General features: G+C 44.1%; 1 protein-coding gene across 1 annotated transcript in view; it reads right to left on the bottom strand.

Moving 5' to 3' along the window:
• Positions 1–13: 13 nt before the first annotated feature.
• The window catches only part of usp37 (ubiquitin specific peptidase 37), a 44,711-nt gene continuing 32,024 nt past the window's right edge, over positions 14–12,700 (bottom strand). The window contains exons 13-24 of the mRNA XM_083641759.1: positions 12,284–12,401; positions 11,241–11,320; positions 10,574–10,738; positions 8,992–9,045; positions 8,469–8,610; positions 8,154–8,373; positions 7,347–7,513; positions 7,003–7,063; positions 5,096–5,211; positions 3,437–3,506; positions 3,034–3,172; positions 14–568 (exon numbers count right to left, since the gene is read on the bottom strand). Coding sequence (XP_083497885.1) covers positions 481–568; positions 3,034–3,172; positions 3,437–3,506; positions 5,096–5,211; positions 7,003–7,063; positions 7,347–7,513; positions 8,154–8,373; positions 8,469–8,610; positions 8,992–9,045; positions 10,574–10,738; positions 11,241–11,320; positions 12,284–12,401 — 1,420 coding nt within the window. The 3' untranslated portion in view covers positions 14–480. The remainder of the gene's footprint in view (positions 569–3,033; positions 3,173–3,436; positions 3,507–5,095; positions 5,212–7,002; positions 7,064–7,346; positions 7,514–8,153; positions 8,374–8,468; positions 8,611–8,991; positions 9,046–10,573; positions 10,739–11,240; positions 11,321–12,283; positions 12,402–12,700) is intronic.

Here is a 12,700-nt window from a genome sequence, read left to right as displayed (position 1 = left end):
CACACACACACACACACACCTTCAGTTAAGCACAGAAAGCAACTCGGAAAATATCCACACTCAAACTGACAACGCTGATCAGAATTGGCCAGTTTGTGCCAGAACATAAATATTGCACCACATGTACCCGCTGAATACAACAACCCTCTAACTCTATAATAGCTTATACTCAACATAGAATATGTCTTTATTTAATAGTTTATATGGGGGGGGAAAGGTCTGCAAACAATACAATCCAAGGAGCACCAGCATCATTTGGTGTCTCATAGTTGCTTTGAAGCAAAGGTCTGAATGAATGGCATTAAAGTTCAGAGTGTGCCACAAAAACAACAAAAAAAGAACGACAAAAAATAAACCTTTACAAAAGAGTTGTTTGATAAAAGCAAAGAAAAAAAATCCAGCCCCAGTTTGTTCACAGGAGAGCTCCCATCTACCAGGGTGTGGGTGAGTCTGTTTGTGTGTCCTCCAATGACTTGGCTCTCAGAGGGGCTGCAGGACGCTCCTTCCTGCCTCTGAAATGCTGCCAGCTCCAGTCCTCTCTGTTTCAGACAACTCCTCAAACACGTCCCTGGGGACACACAGACAAGGGCAAGAAATCAGTGTCCAGCTTTGCATCATGAGGACAAAAACTGCTGTCAGGTCAGGTTACTTATGTAATGCAGTAATACAAAGACATACAAAGTACATTACTAAACAGAATGCAATTCCAGTATGCAGTGTTTGCTTGGATCTGGAACCTGGGTCTCAAACAAAATTAACCCCATGTTAAAAAAGAAAAAAAAAAAAGTTGAACAATGTGCTCTAAAGTCTAAACTAGAACATGCTTAACTTTTGTGTCAGGTAAATTGCCGGATGCGTTGCTGAAATGAGGGGAAGTAGCGTCATTATTTAACTTGATAAGCACACAGAATTGACCTAATGTACGATAGCATGGTGAATGTAAATACTGAAGCTCATTGTCTGGACCAGGCAGACAGTAATGTGCTATAGCTGGATGGGAGCTGTAGCTCGTTCACAGGTCAACTGTGTTCTAGTTTATAAACACCTCCTAGAGGACAGAATAGTTAAAAGCTCGCCATAGAATGTATAAAAATATAGAGCCACCGTAATGTCTTCAGCGCTGAAGAAGGCCTGTTGGCTGAAACGTCCGTTGTGTAAGGTCTCGATGACGGAATAAAACCTTGAAAGGACATTCATTGCGTGCTGGCGTTCCTTGTTGATTTGACTGTTACTTTTGTGCCGTGCACCTGAAGCTTTATTATTATTGGTGAGTGTGCTCACTACCTTTGCGAGCTCTGCTAGCAAGGAGTGTGTTTCCACCGTAATGTCACCCATTGGTTTGTGGACCGTTGTTTTGAAGCCCAGAGTTCGTCATTTTGGCCGTCGCCATCTTGTTTATTTGCAGCTGGAAGCAGCTAGCGTGAGGCCAGGGGTTTCCCACAGAGCCACCTGCTATTGGTCTGTGATCGGCGAGCTGAGCGATCGCTGGACAGGGTTAAAGTGAGGCGGAGGTGGTACTAGAGCCCGACCGATATGGGATTTTTGAGACCAATAACTATTAGGGATGTCACAATATATCGTCCCACAATAGAGGGAATGCACCGACGCCACGCCCCCTCCTGAACACGCCCCCTCAGCCGGACTGAGCAGCACTGAGTGTCAAATTTCCAAAACAAACGTGGCTTCCGCCAGGGGTAGTAGCGAAACCACGGCTAATATAAACGATTATCTGCTTAAATTAAAGGCAGTTGGACTCGAATGTGACCCTTACAGCTTGCCAAAGAACCAGTGGTCCATGGACGTAGACATGTGGCCAGGAATAGGGTTTCCTGACATTTATATGTACTTAATATCGACGCCGGGGAAATACACAAACCAAAGCATGAAAGCATACAAGAGCCTGGATGCGTGGTCATACTTCAAGGCTGGATTTGTTGGCGACATTAAAGTAACGAGGACAGCAATGGATATTCTGGTTGTATGTGGAGAGGTAAATATTTATTTTATTACAACTTTTATTAAGAAAAATATAGCATACGCTGTCACTAACACACGCTAGCTTTGTTCATAGTGAACACTGTCACTCATGTAACGTTATATCTGTGCAGGTAAAACACAGCCAGAGAATGAATGAGCCCTCATTGAAACCCTGGATAGCTGCAGAGAAGACCGGGACCGTTTCATTAGCTTTCGGCAGCCTGTAAAAAGATACCTCCGACGCCTTGTTGAATCTATTTTTACAGTCAATGGCACAACAGCACTTTCCCATTTTCGTTGTTTTCTCGCGGAAGCTGAACGCTAAACACCATGACCCGGCGGCGCCACCTGGCTTGTTTAGACGTTTTGACACTCACTGCAGCTGAGTGGGCGTACCCGCACTGACTGTCGCGTCCGTGACGTCACGTGCATTCCCTCTATATATCGCGATATCAAAACGTGACAATATGTATCGTTGAGATGAAATCTCATATCGCGAGAAAAAGAAGCTGAACATGGTGGCACTGATCTGCATCTGATTGCATGCTTGCTCTCCTTTTCATTGCTTTGTTTGAACAGACGAGGGACGTTACAGACACGGAGGATGAAAATGGTGAAATTACTCAAATTAGCGTGGAGGATGGCCCCTCAACTTACAAATCGATCGCAAAAAATATTGTTAAAATATCATATCGTATCATTATCGTGAACCCAATATCGTGTATCGTGAATTGAGTGTATCGTGACACCCCTAATAACTATTTTAGTGGGGAACAATTCACCGATTACCGATCAGACTTCTTTTTGCAGCCAGTGGAGTCGTTCCCTGCTGGCCATTATTAAGAATGCAGGTTTGAAGCATCAGTGGTGGAGGTTGCCCCTTGGGCTTGACTAACTGAGTGATGAGATGAATCTACAAACACGACCCGCCTCCTCAAGAGTGACGGCATGGCAACATCAAAGAAAGTGTCCAGACTCCTTGGGTCAAAGAGTGTGGTTAGGACCAGGCAATGCCAAGCAGCCACAGCACGTTTACTGTTTCTAATGCCAACTCACTTGTGCATGTAGAAGAAAATGTATCCGCTGCGGTCACGGTCTCGCTGGACAGCGACTTCCTGCGTGCGCGACACATCCAGGTCATTGTAGGTCAGCCACGACTGCTTCTTCATATCGAACACGTCGCTGATGTAATGGCCTAGGGTAGGGAAATACAATGTATTGTGAAGAAGACCAGGGGTATGCAACCATGTGCCAAGATTGGTCAGGTTTTCAAACACTGCAGGAGATGATTTCACCGATTAGTTCACTGATTTGTTTGCACACCACACACTACAAATTTGAGACCTCTAATATTTTGTAACTTGCTTTCTTGTGGCTGGTGGATAACTAAATTATAAAACAACTACTATGTGGTAAATTGCATAGTGAATCCAACAACATAGGACACACAACTGCTCACCAGAGGACGTGCTGCTCCCAATGTGACTGACCACACTGATGAGTCTAAACGAGTTGGCCAGGTCTCCACTCTGTGGATTAGAGGGTTATTATTACACAGCTATCACAATTAAAGCTGCATTCAGCGATGTTTTTGTGTTAAAATAAGTGTTAAATGGCTCTATATTCTGACAGCAATTACTGAAATAGAGTGTTTGGTCAGTAACTTGGAACTCCCAACTCCCCCGCTGTCCTCTACTGTATCTCTCTCCTGACAGCCCTGCATGCAGAGCGGACGAAGCCCCCCAACCGTAACTCACGGGTGGCGGCATTGGATTCAGGGTGAAAAAATACATATAGTTCTTTATAGGCATCGCGATCTGACCTTCCGTTTCCAAGAAAATGTAAACATTTCTCTGATTGGATAGTGGGAGGTCAATGCCAAATTTTTATCCAATCGGAATTGTTAAGATTTTCTGGGAAATGGAAGGTCAGATCACGATGCCTCCAAAGGACTATATGTATTTTTTCACGACAAATACAACGCCGCCATCTGTGAGTTTGTACAAGTTATGGTTGCGGAGATACATCTGCCCTGCCCATGCAGGGCTACAGAAGAAAGACAGAGGACAGCGGGGGGTTGGGAGTTCCACGTTACTGACCAAACACTATTTCAGTGATAGCTGTCAGAATATAGAGCCATTTAACACTTATTTTAACACAAAAACATCACTGAATGCTTTAAGACTGGAGGCAGTTCGATGTACTCCAAGGTTACAGTAAAACTGTCAGGTGTGTGGTATCACATAGTAGCGTGCCATTTACACAAGTCTGTGTCATCTTCATATGCTGTACAAGCAAATCAAATTCTGGTAAAAAAAAAAAGCCATGAAATACTATACACACTGAGCTTTTGTTTGAGTTTTGAAAAGTTGTTTTAAAGTTTTGCCTTTAAAATAAATGCAATGCTCTGAACTAGTATGTTTAATAGCCGTTTAATTATTGAGTTAGTTATATGTTTTACTATATACATTGTGTAAATCTAATCGTTACATCGGAGTATCCAATTCATAGCTTTCAAGGGGCGTTACGTGCTGCCGGGAACGCCCACCTGACGGTCAAAAAAAAAAAATCTTCATTCCGCTGCCCGCCGAGTCGACTAGTTTCTCACGCTGTGTTTGTTCAGCCAAAATGCCGGATACCTGTTGTGCTATCGGTTGCAGTAACCGACGAGGAGACACGCCTGGCTTGTGCTTTTACAGAATCCCGTCGGAGAAAGAAAACTCAGACAGGAGGAGGTTGTGGATTTGTGCGATTAGACGTGGTTCAGTCGCTGGGGAGGGCAAATGGCTTTTTTTCTACCATCAAAGTACACACGTTTTTGCGGCCAACATTTCATCAAAGGTAAGCTCAAGTAACGTTAACGGGGTATTTTAATCATTATTGTAACGTTACTTGAGCTTACCTTTGATGAAATGTTGGCCGCAAAGACGTGTGTACAAACGGCTGAACAAACACAGCATGAGAAACTAGTCGACTTGGCTGGCAGCGGAATGAACAAGTTTTTTTTTGACCGTCAGGTGGGTGTTCCCGGCAGCACGTAACGCCCCTTGAAAGCTATGAATAATAGCATGTGACTCATGAGTTAGGTCATTCTTTCTAGCAGTAGAATGTGTAGTACCTCAGCGTTCCTCTTCAGGTCTTCGGCCTCTACTTCGCTGTACTCCATGTCCAACACATCCTCGTTGCCGGAGTCTTCGTCTGAGCACAGCAGCTCTGGCAGAGAGTTGTTGAACTCTGATGGATGTGATTGGGATATAGATGAGTCCAAGCCAAACTACTGCATTACATTTTCCTTCTGCATCAACTGTCTACTTCTCCCATCAAATTATGTTTCTAAATATACAGTATTCACAAATGATACATAATTTCCTCTCAAAGTCCATTCTGTCTGTTTGCATGTAACAGTATTTTCAAGTGACTGACTTTTACTTGTGTTTCCTTGGTCAAAGGGAAAAATGATATCCAATAGTTTTGAAATTGAATGTTATTCCCTCTTACAAAAATAATTCTATATATTTTTGAGCTTCACATCTCCTGCATTTCCCTGTCTTTCGCCAGTAATCACTTATCAAATTTGACAACTTGACCTGGATTTTCATGTCTGTAAAAACCTTGATTTTTAGACTGAGTTGGGGTCATGGATAAAACATACGAAATTCTGCTGCTACAGTGAGCCTGAACTAATATATGCTGTACAAGTTACAACAGGCTGCTCAATATTCAGAGGATTTACAAGAAGGGCTCTCTACCTTGCAACAGGCTGCTCAATATTCAAGAGGATTTACAGGAAGGACTCTCTACCTTTGCAACAGGCTGCTCAATATTCAAGAGGATTTACAGGAAGGGCTCTCTACCTTTGCAACAGGCTGCTCAATATTCAAGAGGATTAATCATGTAAATGTAAGGTTAATGCCTGATTACGCTACAACTGTAAACAACAACAACAACATGCCTTTGCCATTACCACGGACATGTAAAGTGATGCGCTGCACGTTATGATTGTAACCAGATAAGAGCAGCTGTAACGTTAGGATGTAACGTTATATAACCTGCGCGATTACAGGCAATCACTTGTTTTGGCACATACGACATAGTCTCGCTAGCCAGCCTCTCTTCCCTTCCGTCAGAGAGTCTGGCGCCGCAGGTTTCCATTGTGGGATTGTGAAAAAAAATGCTGTTTGGGTTAACCAATCATCCTCGTCTTGGGCGGTGCTTAGCGTTAGTGCCCTTGGAAAATAGTTTTGGGGTGGAACTTGTGCCGAGCAGGCCTTCTTTATTGCACAATCCACATTTTCTTCAAAACTTGCCATTTTCAGCGTGTAGCAACGAGTTAGCCTGTAGGTTTCTGCCGTTAGCTTTCTACGCTAGCTAGTTAGCGTCGTTGTTTTCACATTCGACGGCCGGGAGCATTACAGTGACACACATGGGAGCGGAAGCTGCTCTGATTGACATGGTCGGAGCCAATGACAGAGTGTAGACAGAGCTTGCAAGCGGGGGAGCGGATATCCTGCTGCCACCGAAACAGTCGCTCGAATGGGAGAGCAGCTTTAGAGCAGGGGAGGGCTTATCCCTGTTGCCTGTTTCCATGGCGCCAGACTCTGTGACGGAAGGGAAGAGAGGCTGGCTAGCGAGACTACATACGACATGGAAGTGCACTGTGCAGCAGACGCTGTGTCTGGGTCAGCCAGAGAGCCTACCTCATGTGGAAAGACAACTTTCTCTCTGCTGATTGTGTGACAGTGCAGCGCAAACAAGTTACGGTAATTTGTTGCACCAATTGTCAAACAGTTTGCCATTTCCACCCATATTCAGTCCCCGCATATCGCCGCTTGTTTGTCCCCATGGTCTGTCCTCTCTCGTTTTAACGTAAGCGCGTGGTAGTTATGGATCCCACTTGAAATTGAGTTGAAAAATATCCTCGGATCTGGACGAACCAGAGAAATGACCCAAATTGAGATGAAAAAAGCAGGATGCGCCCAAAAGCGCAGAGTTTGCGTCCCTTGATCTACAGGAAGGACTCTCTACCTTGCAAGCTGAGCTCAGTGGCTCTCTTCAGATCATCGTCCTCTCTCATTTCTTGGGCCTCCTGTATGGGGAGGGGGACAACATATTTACTCATTTTCAGACGTTTCATAAAATTTAAAAAAGGACAAAAGATTGTAGACCATCTTATAGATTGTAGACCATCTTATAGATTGTATACCATCTCGTATATAACCAAGTTTCAAACTTGAAATGAAAATAGTGTGACATGACATTGGCTCTTCCTTGACAAAGATCATGTGTAGATCAAAACGTTGCAAATAAAAAACCATTGATGGAGCCTCAGTGTGCAGACTTGATCTTTTTGTTATGACATTGGGTCTTACCTGCTCCTGGAGGCTCTGGGCCAGTGCCTGCTGCAGCTCCTGCTCCTCCCTCTCATGATCTAGACTGTACTGCTGAACCCAGTCCAGCTCCCCCTGAGGCTGCACGCCCGACGGGGTTTGGTTCTCCTTGTTCTCATCCATGGTCAGGTCCAGGGAGTCCAGCACGTCTGCAAGCGCACACAATAATATGTACTGAAATGATCTCCACTTATACACCCATACATTTAGGCTAATGATGGCGAAGCTGCTTTCATGATTCCTAAATGTTTAACGCATTAAAACTTTTTTTTATTATATATTTCTACTTTCATACCAATACCATTAGGGCTGTGAATCTTCACTGGCCTCACGATTCGATTACGATTCAGAGGGCTACGATTCGATTCGAGTACGATTATCGATGCATCTCGATGCATCTTATATCGATGCATCACTTTTTTCTGCAATACATGATTTATTTTTTCTCACTTTCTTTTTTCTCACTGTGTGGCTACTTTTAAAATAAAAGTGCATTTGGAATTGCATTGTATTATGATCCATAATTAAAATAAACAACTGCATGTACTTCCATTATATTTTATTTGATTATAAAAAATAAAATAAAAATTAATAAACGATTTTTGACATTTGTGAATCGATGCAGAATCGTGCACGTCCGCATCGCGATGCATCTTATAATCGATTATTTTTGAGACCCCTAAATACAATGCATGCTGTCTTTCTTTAAATCTTAAAAGACAGAGATCAAAGATTGACAATGCCTCACGTAGCAACCTTGATGCATTTCCCCACAGGCTGTAGTAGTACCTGCAGGCGGTTTGCTGTCTGTGTCCATCAGATCCGTGTGATAGGCCAGATCGTGCACATCTGTGTCCCCAAACCCTGTGTCGGGGCTGTTGGTTGGCTCGATCTCCAGTGGGGGGGGCGGCGCCGACAGCCCGGCCTCTTGACGACTTATCTCCAATACGGCCTCCAGCATCTCGTCATCGTTTATACCGCCAAAGTCTGTTTCCATGGTCGCTCCCCGCTGAAGCCATAAACACAAGTGTTAAAACGGCAACTGGGGGGGGGGGGGGGGGGGGAGTGGTTGAAGCAAGGTAAAGTCCATCAGCCGGTGCCCACCTCCTCCGGCCGGTTGTCATCAGCAGGCAGACAGTCGCTGTGGTGTCGCTTGCGGCTCACCCTCCTGGTCAGCTCCTCCTCACTGTCTGAGTCCACCAGGATAGAGTTGCTGCTGGAAATGGCTATCTTCCCACCTGTCCGCCTATACACAGTTATCAGGACAATTGTTAAAGATAAAATCACCATAGAAGTCTAAATTTGGGGCCTAGTAGTCGCACATTCTTTAGGAGTTTGTACTTTGGAAAAATAAGTATTTTGGAGATTGCTTTGTCACATCCTATTTGAGAATACAGCTCTGTTCAAACATTTACATGCCCCAAAATTCAACATTGTTTGATTAAAAGTATTTTTTCCCACTCTGAAATTAGACAAATTAGAACACTGAAATGAGAAAGAAGATCAAGAGGAAGATACGTGAAATTTGTCTTTTTGCATGTTCTTCCTATACCATCAAACTGTATTCAAATACTGCTTTAAAAGCTTTTTCTCTTTTTTCGAGTCTTGCAGAATCAATAGGACTTACCGGAGAAGTGCTGTGGAGGAATTGACAGAGTTGGAGGTCTTGAGTGTTCGGGATCTTTGAGAGCATGAGAACAGAGAGAGAGAGAGAGAATGGTTAGAAGCCAAATATTTGCTCTTTATCATTCAACCCTCCTCTCTCAGAGAGCAGAGCCAAAGGTAATTAGGGCTGTGCCGATTCACTTATCTCCCGATTCGATACTATCACGATACTTGGGTGCCGATTCGATATATATTGCGATTCTTAAGTATTGCGATTCTACGATTATTGCGATTCGATATTACGATTCATTGCGATTTTTGTTTCTTGTTTTCTTTTCCTTTTTCAGTTTGTTTGCTTTTTTACACTAGAACATGGGAAGTTGAATCATACACTTCTAGAGACTGTATATTATATCATGAGTAGAAAAAGCCTTGCCTCGCTGAAAATGCGGTACATTTCTCCAGTACAGTTTTATATACGCATCAAGACTCCGCCCAAGCAGAAGACATAAAGTCATATAAGCTGTGTGCTCAATAGATGACACAATGAGTTATTCCTGTCCAAAAGTACAAGTAAAACCTTTCCAACACTTCAACTTTGTCTCTGCTCACAGAAGCGAATTGAGCTGCGGATGCCATTCCGTAAAGTAACGTTGCAGACGTCCGTATTTGTGAAATTGGTGTCTTAACATTAACGTTAATTTCCCGGGCTCTTATTAATAGAACACATGTTAACACGTTACGTTTTAACACGAATTGAAACACCCACATCAAATTATTTGTAACGCCGGGTGAGATCAAACGAGAGGCGTCAGCGGAGGACCAAACTTTTGCATGCTAAAATAAAGCTGATAATGTACAATTTGATTCGGGGGGGGGGGGGGGGGGGGGGACCCTTTCAGAGTACAACACAAACTGTCTATTTTGCTGCAACTCGACAGTGCTGCTTATCCAGGAGATGTCGGGACTCTCAGCTCTGGATCAAACTATGCGTCACTAGCAATTCCACCATTGTCAAGGGATTAGCTGTGTGAGTGGGGGCGGGTCATGGGGCGCGTGCACTCGGAGTTTGTCTGTTAAATGATTGGCTGTTTCCGTGTCACTTGTACTAACAAGGTACATGATTGGCTGTATGAGCCATGGAGCAGAGGGAAGCGCTCTATAATGTACTGGATGAAAGTGGTAACATTTCATTCATAAACAAACAGAAAAAAATTACGCGATTATCGATTCTGGAATAAAAGATCGATTCAAAAAATCGTGACATTAAAAATCGCCATACTTAAGTGAATCGATTTTTTCCCCCACCCCTAAAGGTAATGCATCCTAGTCAGTTAAAATGTCTTCAGTTAAAATCATAGGGTGGGGTTCTTATGCTTTTTTTTGTGCTGGTGGGACTGGGAGCTCGGCAATGAGTGTCAAGTAGGTTGCATCACTACAAAGCAGAGGATCATTCACGAAATGACAGTGGGTCTACATCTCCAAAAAGTACATGCATATGTGCAACCCCACCCATGAAATTAAATTCCTACACTTTTGAAATCATTAAAATAATCCACCATACATTTTGTTTGGAGGTGTCTAGGGTGTTTTTGGGATCTTACATGGCGGCTTGGGCACTCCAGCCGAGGCTGAGGGGGGGTCGTGTGGCTTCAGTGCAGTGGGACAACAGGGTCAGGTAGCGGGGTATCACCACCTGCTGGCCCAACTTGCTGTTTAGAGACAGCTGGGCGTTAAAGCTGTACCGCTTCAGGTGGAGGATGAGCACTCTGTGCGGAAGGACCAGCAGAAAGAGAGCAACAATTAACCTCTGTGTTTACCTGACACCCATTTGTTTCACACAGCAATACTACACAGCTGTTGGTGGGGAGCAATGACTGTGGTTGGCACCCAATATTTAAAACTGGTGACTTCTTAGCGCTGTCAGTTATGTACAACACCGCCATTCCATTGAAAATTTCCGTTTGACACAAAACTGAAACATTACAGATGCAGCTTCATACACTTACGCATTATACATATACTAATGCAGATTTAAAAAAAGGGCAAACCTGAGGTGCATGTGTGCTTCTATTGACCTTTTTCACAGCAGCCATTTTGTGTATAAAAGGTGCAACCAAAACATTAATGAGGGTTTCCAACTTCCAATCCATTTAGGCGTTCCAGTGCTGGGGCCCTCATTATTGTTTTGGTTGCACCTGTGTTTACCCTTCCTTTTTGATACAAAATGCTGTGAAAATGGCCCATTAACAGTTTCTGTGTGTGCGTCACCTGGGCAGTTTGCTGAATTTATGCGTCACTGTTGCTGATTTCCCACTGCACTTCTCACACGAGTACTCAATGTCTTCCACCTGCAAAAGGAAAAAGAAACTGTCAGGGGCGTCACAGTGGCTCAACTCATACCACAGGTACCACAAAGGCTTAGTCCTTTGCGCGGCCGACCCAGGATCGAATCTGACCCGTGGTCCTTTGTCGTCATCCCCTCTCTCTTTCCCAACCTTTCCTGTCTGCCTACACTGTCCCATCAATAAAGGCAAAATGCCCCCAAAAAAGTATCTAAAAGAATAAAACAAAACTGTCAGTCAGGTTTCAGCTGTTACATAGTCAGACTTACTATCACCAATTGAGGCTTAATAGTTTGATGCAGAGTTAGGGTTGGTTCAACACAGACAATAAACGACTAGAAATACAGCATCGTGGGTGTATGCCTCCGCCAACAGATCAAGTTGCAGTCTACATCCATGTCTGTCCATGTCCAGACTCATACAAGCACAAATACCTTGAAGCCCACAGCACAGTGGAGTAGACATTCATCCTTATGGTACTTTAGTTTGGGGGTATCTCAACTACACAGCTAATCATTTTCAACATGGAAAATGGTCCTACAACTACCTCCCACATCCCCCCAGCCAGTCCCCCCTACCCACCCCTCGAACCCCGACTTTCTATGACCTTCCTATCCATAGCCATGCCCCCTTTTCCCTAGCCCCACCCCCTTCCCTTACCACACAGCCCTCCCACCAACCACATCCCCCTAGCCACTCCCCCCACCCACCCCTCGAACCCCAACTCTCTATGACCATCCTATATCCCTAGCTATGGCTCCTTTCCCCTAGCCCCACCCCATTCCCTCAAGTACGTATGGACGTACAGACAACCCGAAAGCATAACGCCTCCGGCCATGGCTACCGCCGGCGGAGGCAGAAAAAAGGCAGAAAAAGGTAGCCCTAACCCTTAAAAATGGATGAGAGAGTTATGTATCCAAAGAACTTGAAATCTTTGAAAGCTTAAAGCTTGTTAAGTAGCAGACTCACCCTGAAGAAGAGATCAAGAGAATCCTGGATGGAGCGAAGCGGGAGGGTTTTCTTTCTGCGTGTCAGGTCGATGGACAAGTCATTGAACTGCTCCCGCTTGGTCACCACCTCCCCACATCTGCAACACATCATGCAGATATGACAACACCTTTCAATTTCAGTTGCAGTCACTGATGACAACCATGACAGCACTATTAGGGCATGCATTGGGGAGTGAAGCTTTTCTCCTGTATAATCCAGTATTTTCCCTGTGATGTTTTGCAGAAATGGCAGCTGGGCATAATAATGGCTATGGATGGTCCCATTTTCATTCTAGTGCAGGTGATAGCATTAAAATAGTGCTTAGTTAGGTACTTTAACAAGATGTATAGTGAAGTAGATTTGGGTCGACAAGCTTAAACCGGGTTGATTCTATGC

The sequence above is a fragment of the Poromitra crassiceps genome, assembly GCF_964638095.1.
Source record: "Poromitra crassiceps genome assembly, chromosome: 8".
Taxonomy (NCBI): Eukaryota; Metazoa; Chordata; class Actinopteri; order Beryciformes; family Melamphaidae; genus Poromitra; species Poromitra crassiceps.
Note: the sequence above shows the minus strand (reverse complement) of the source record. Positions and strands in the feature narration are given on the sequence as shown.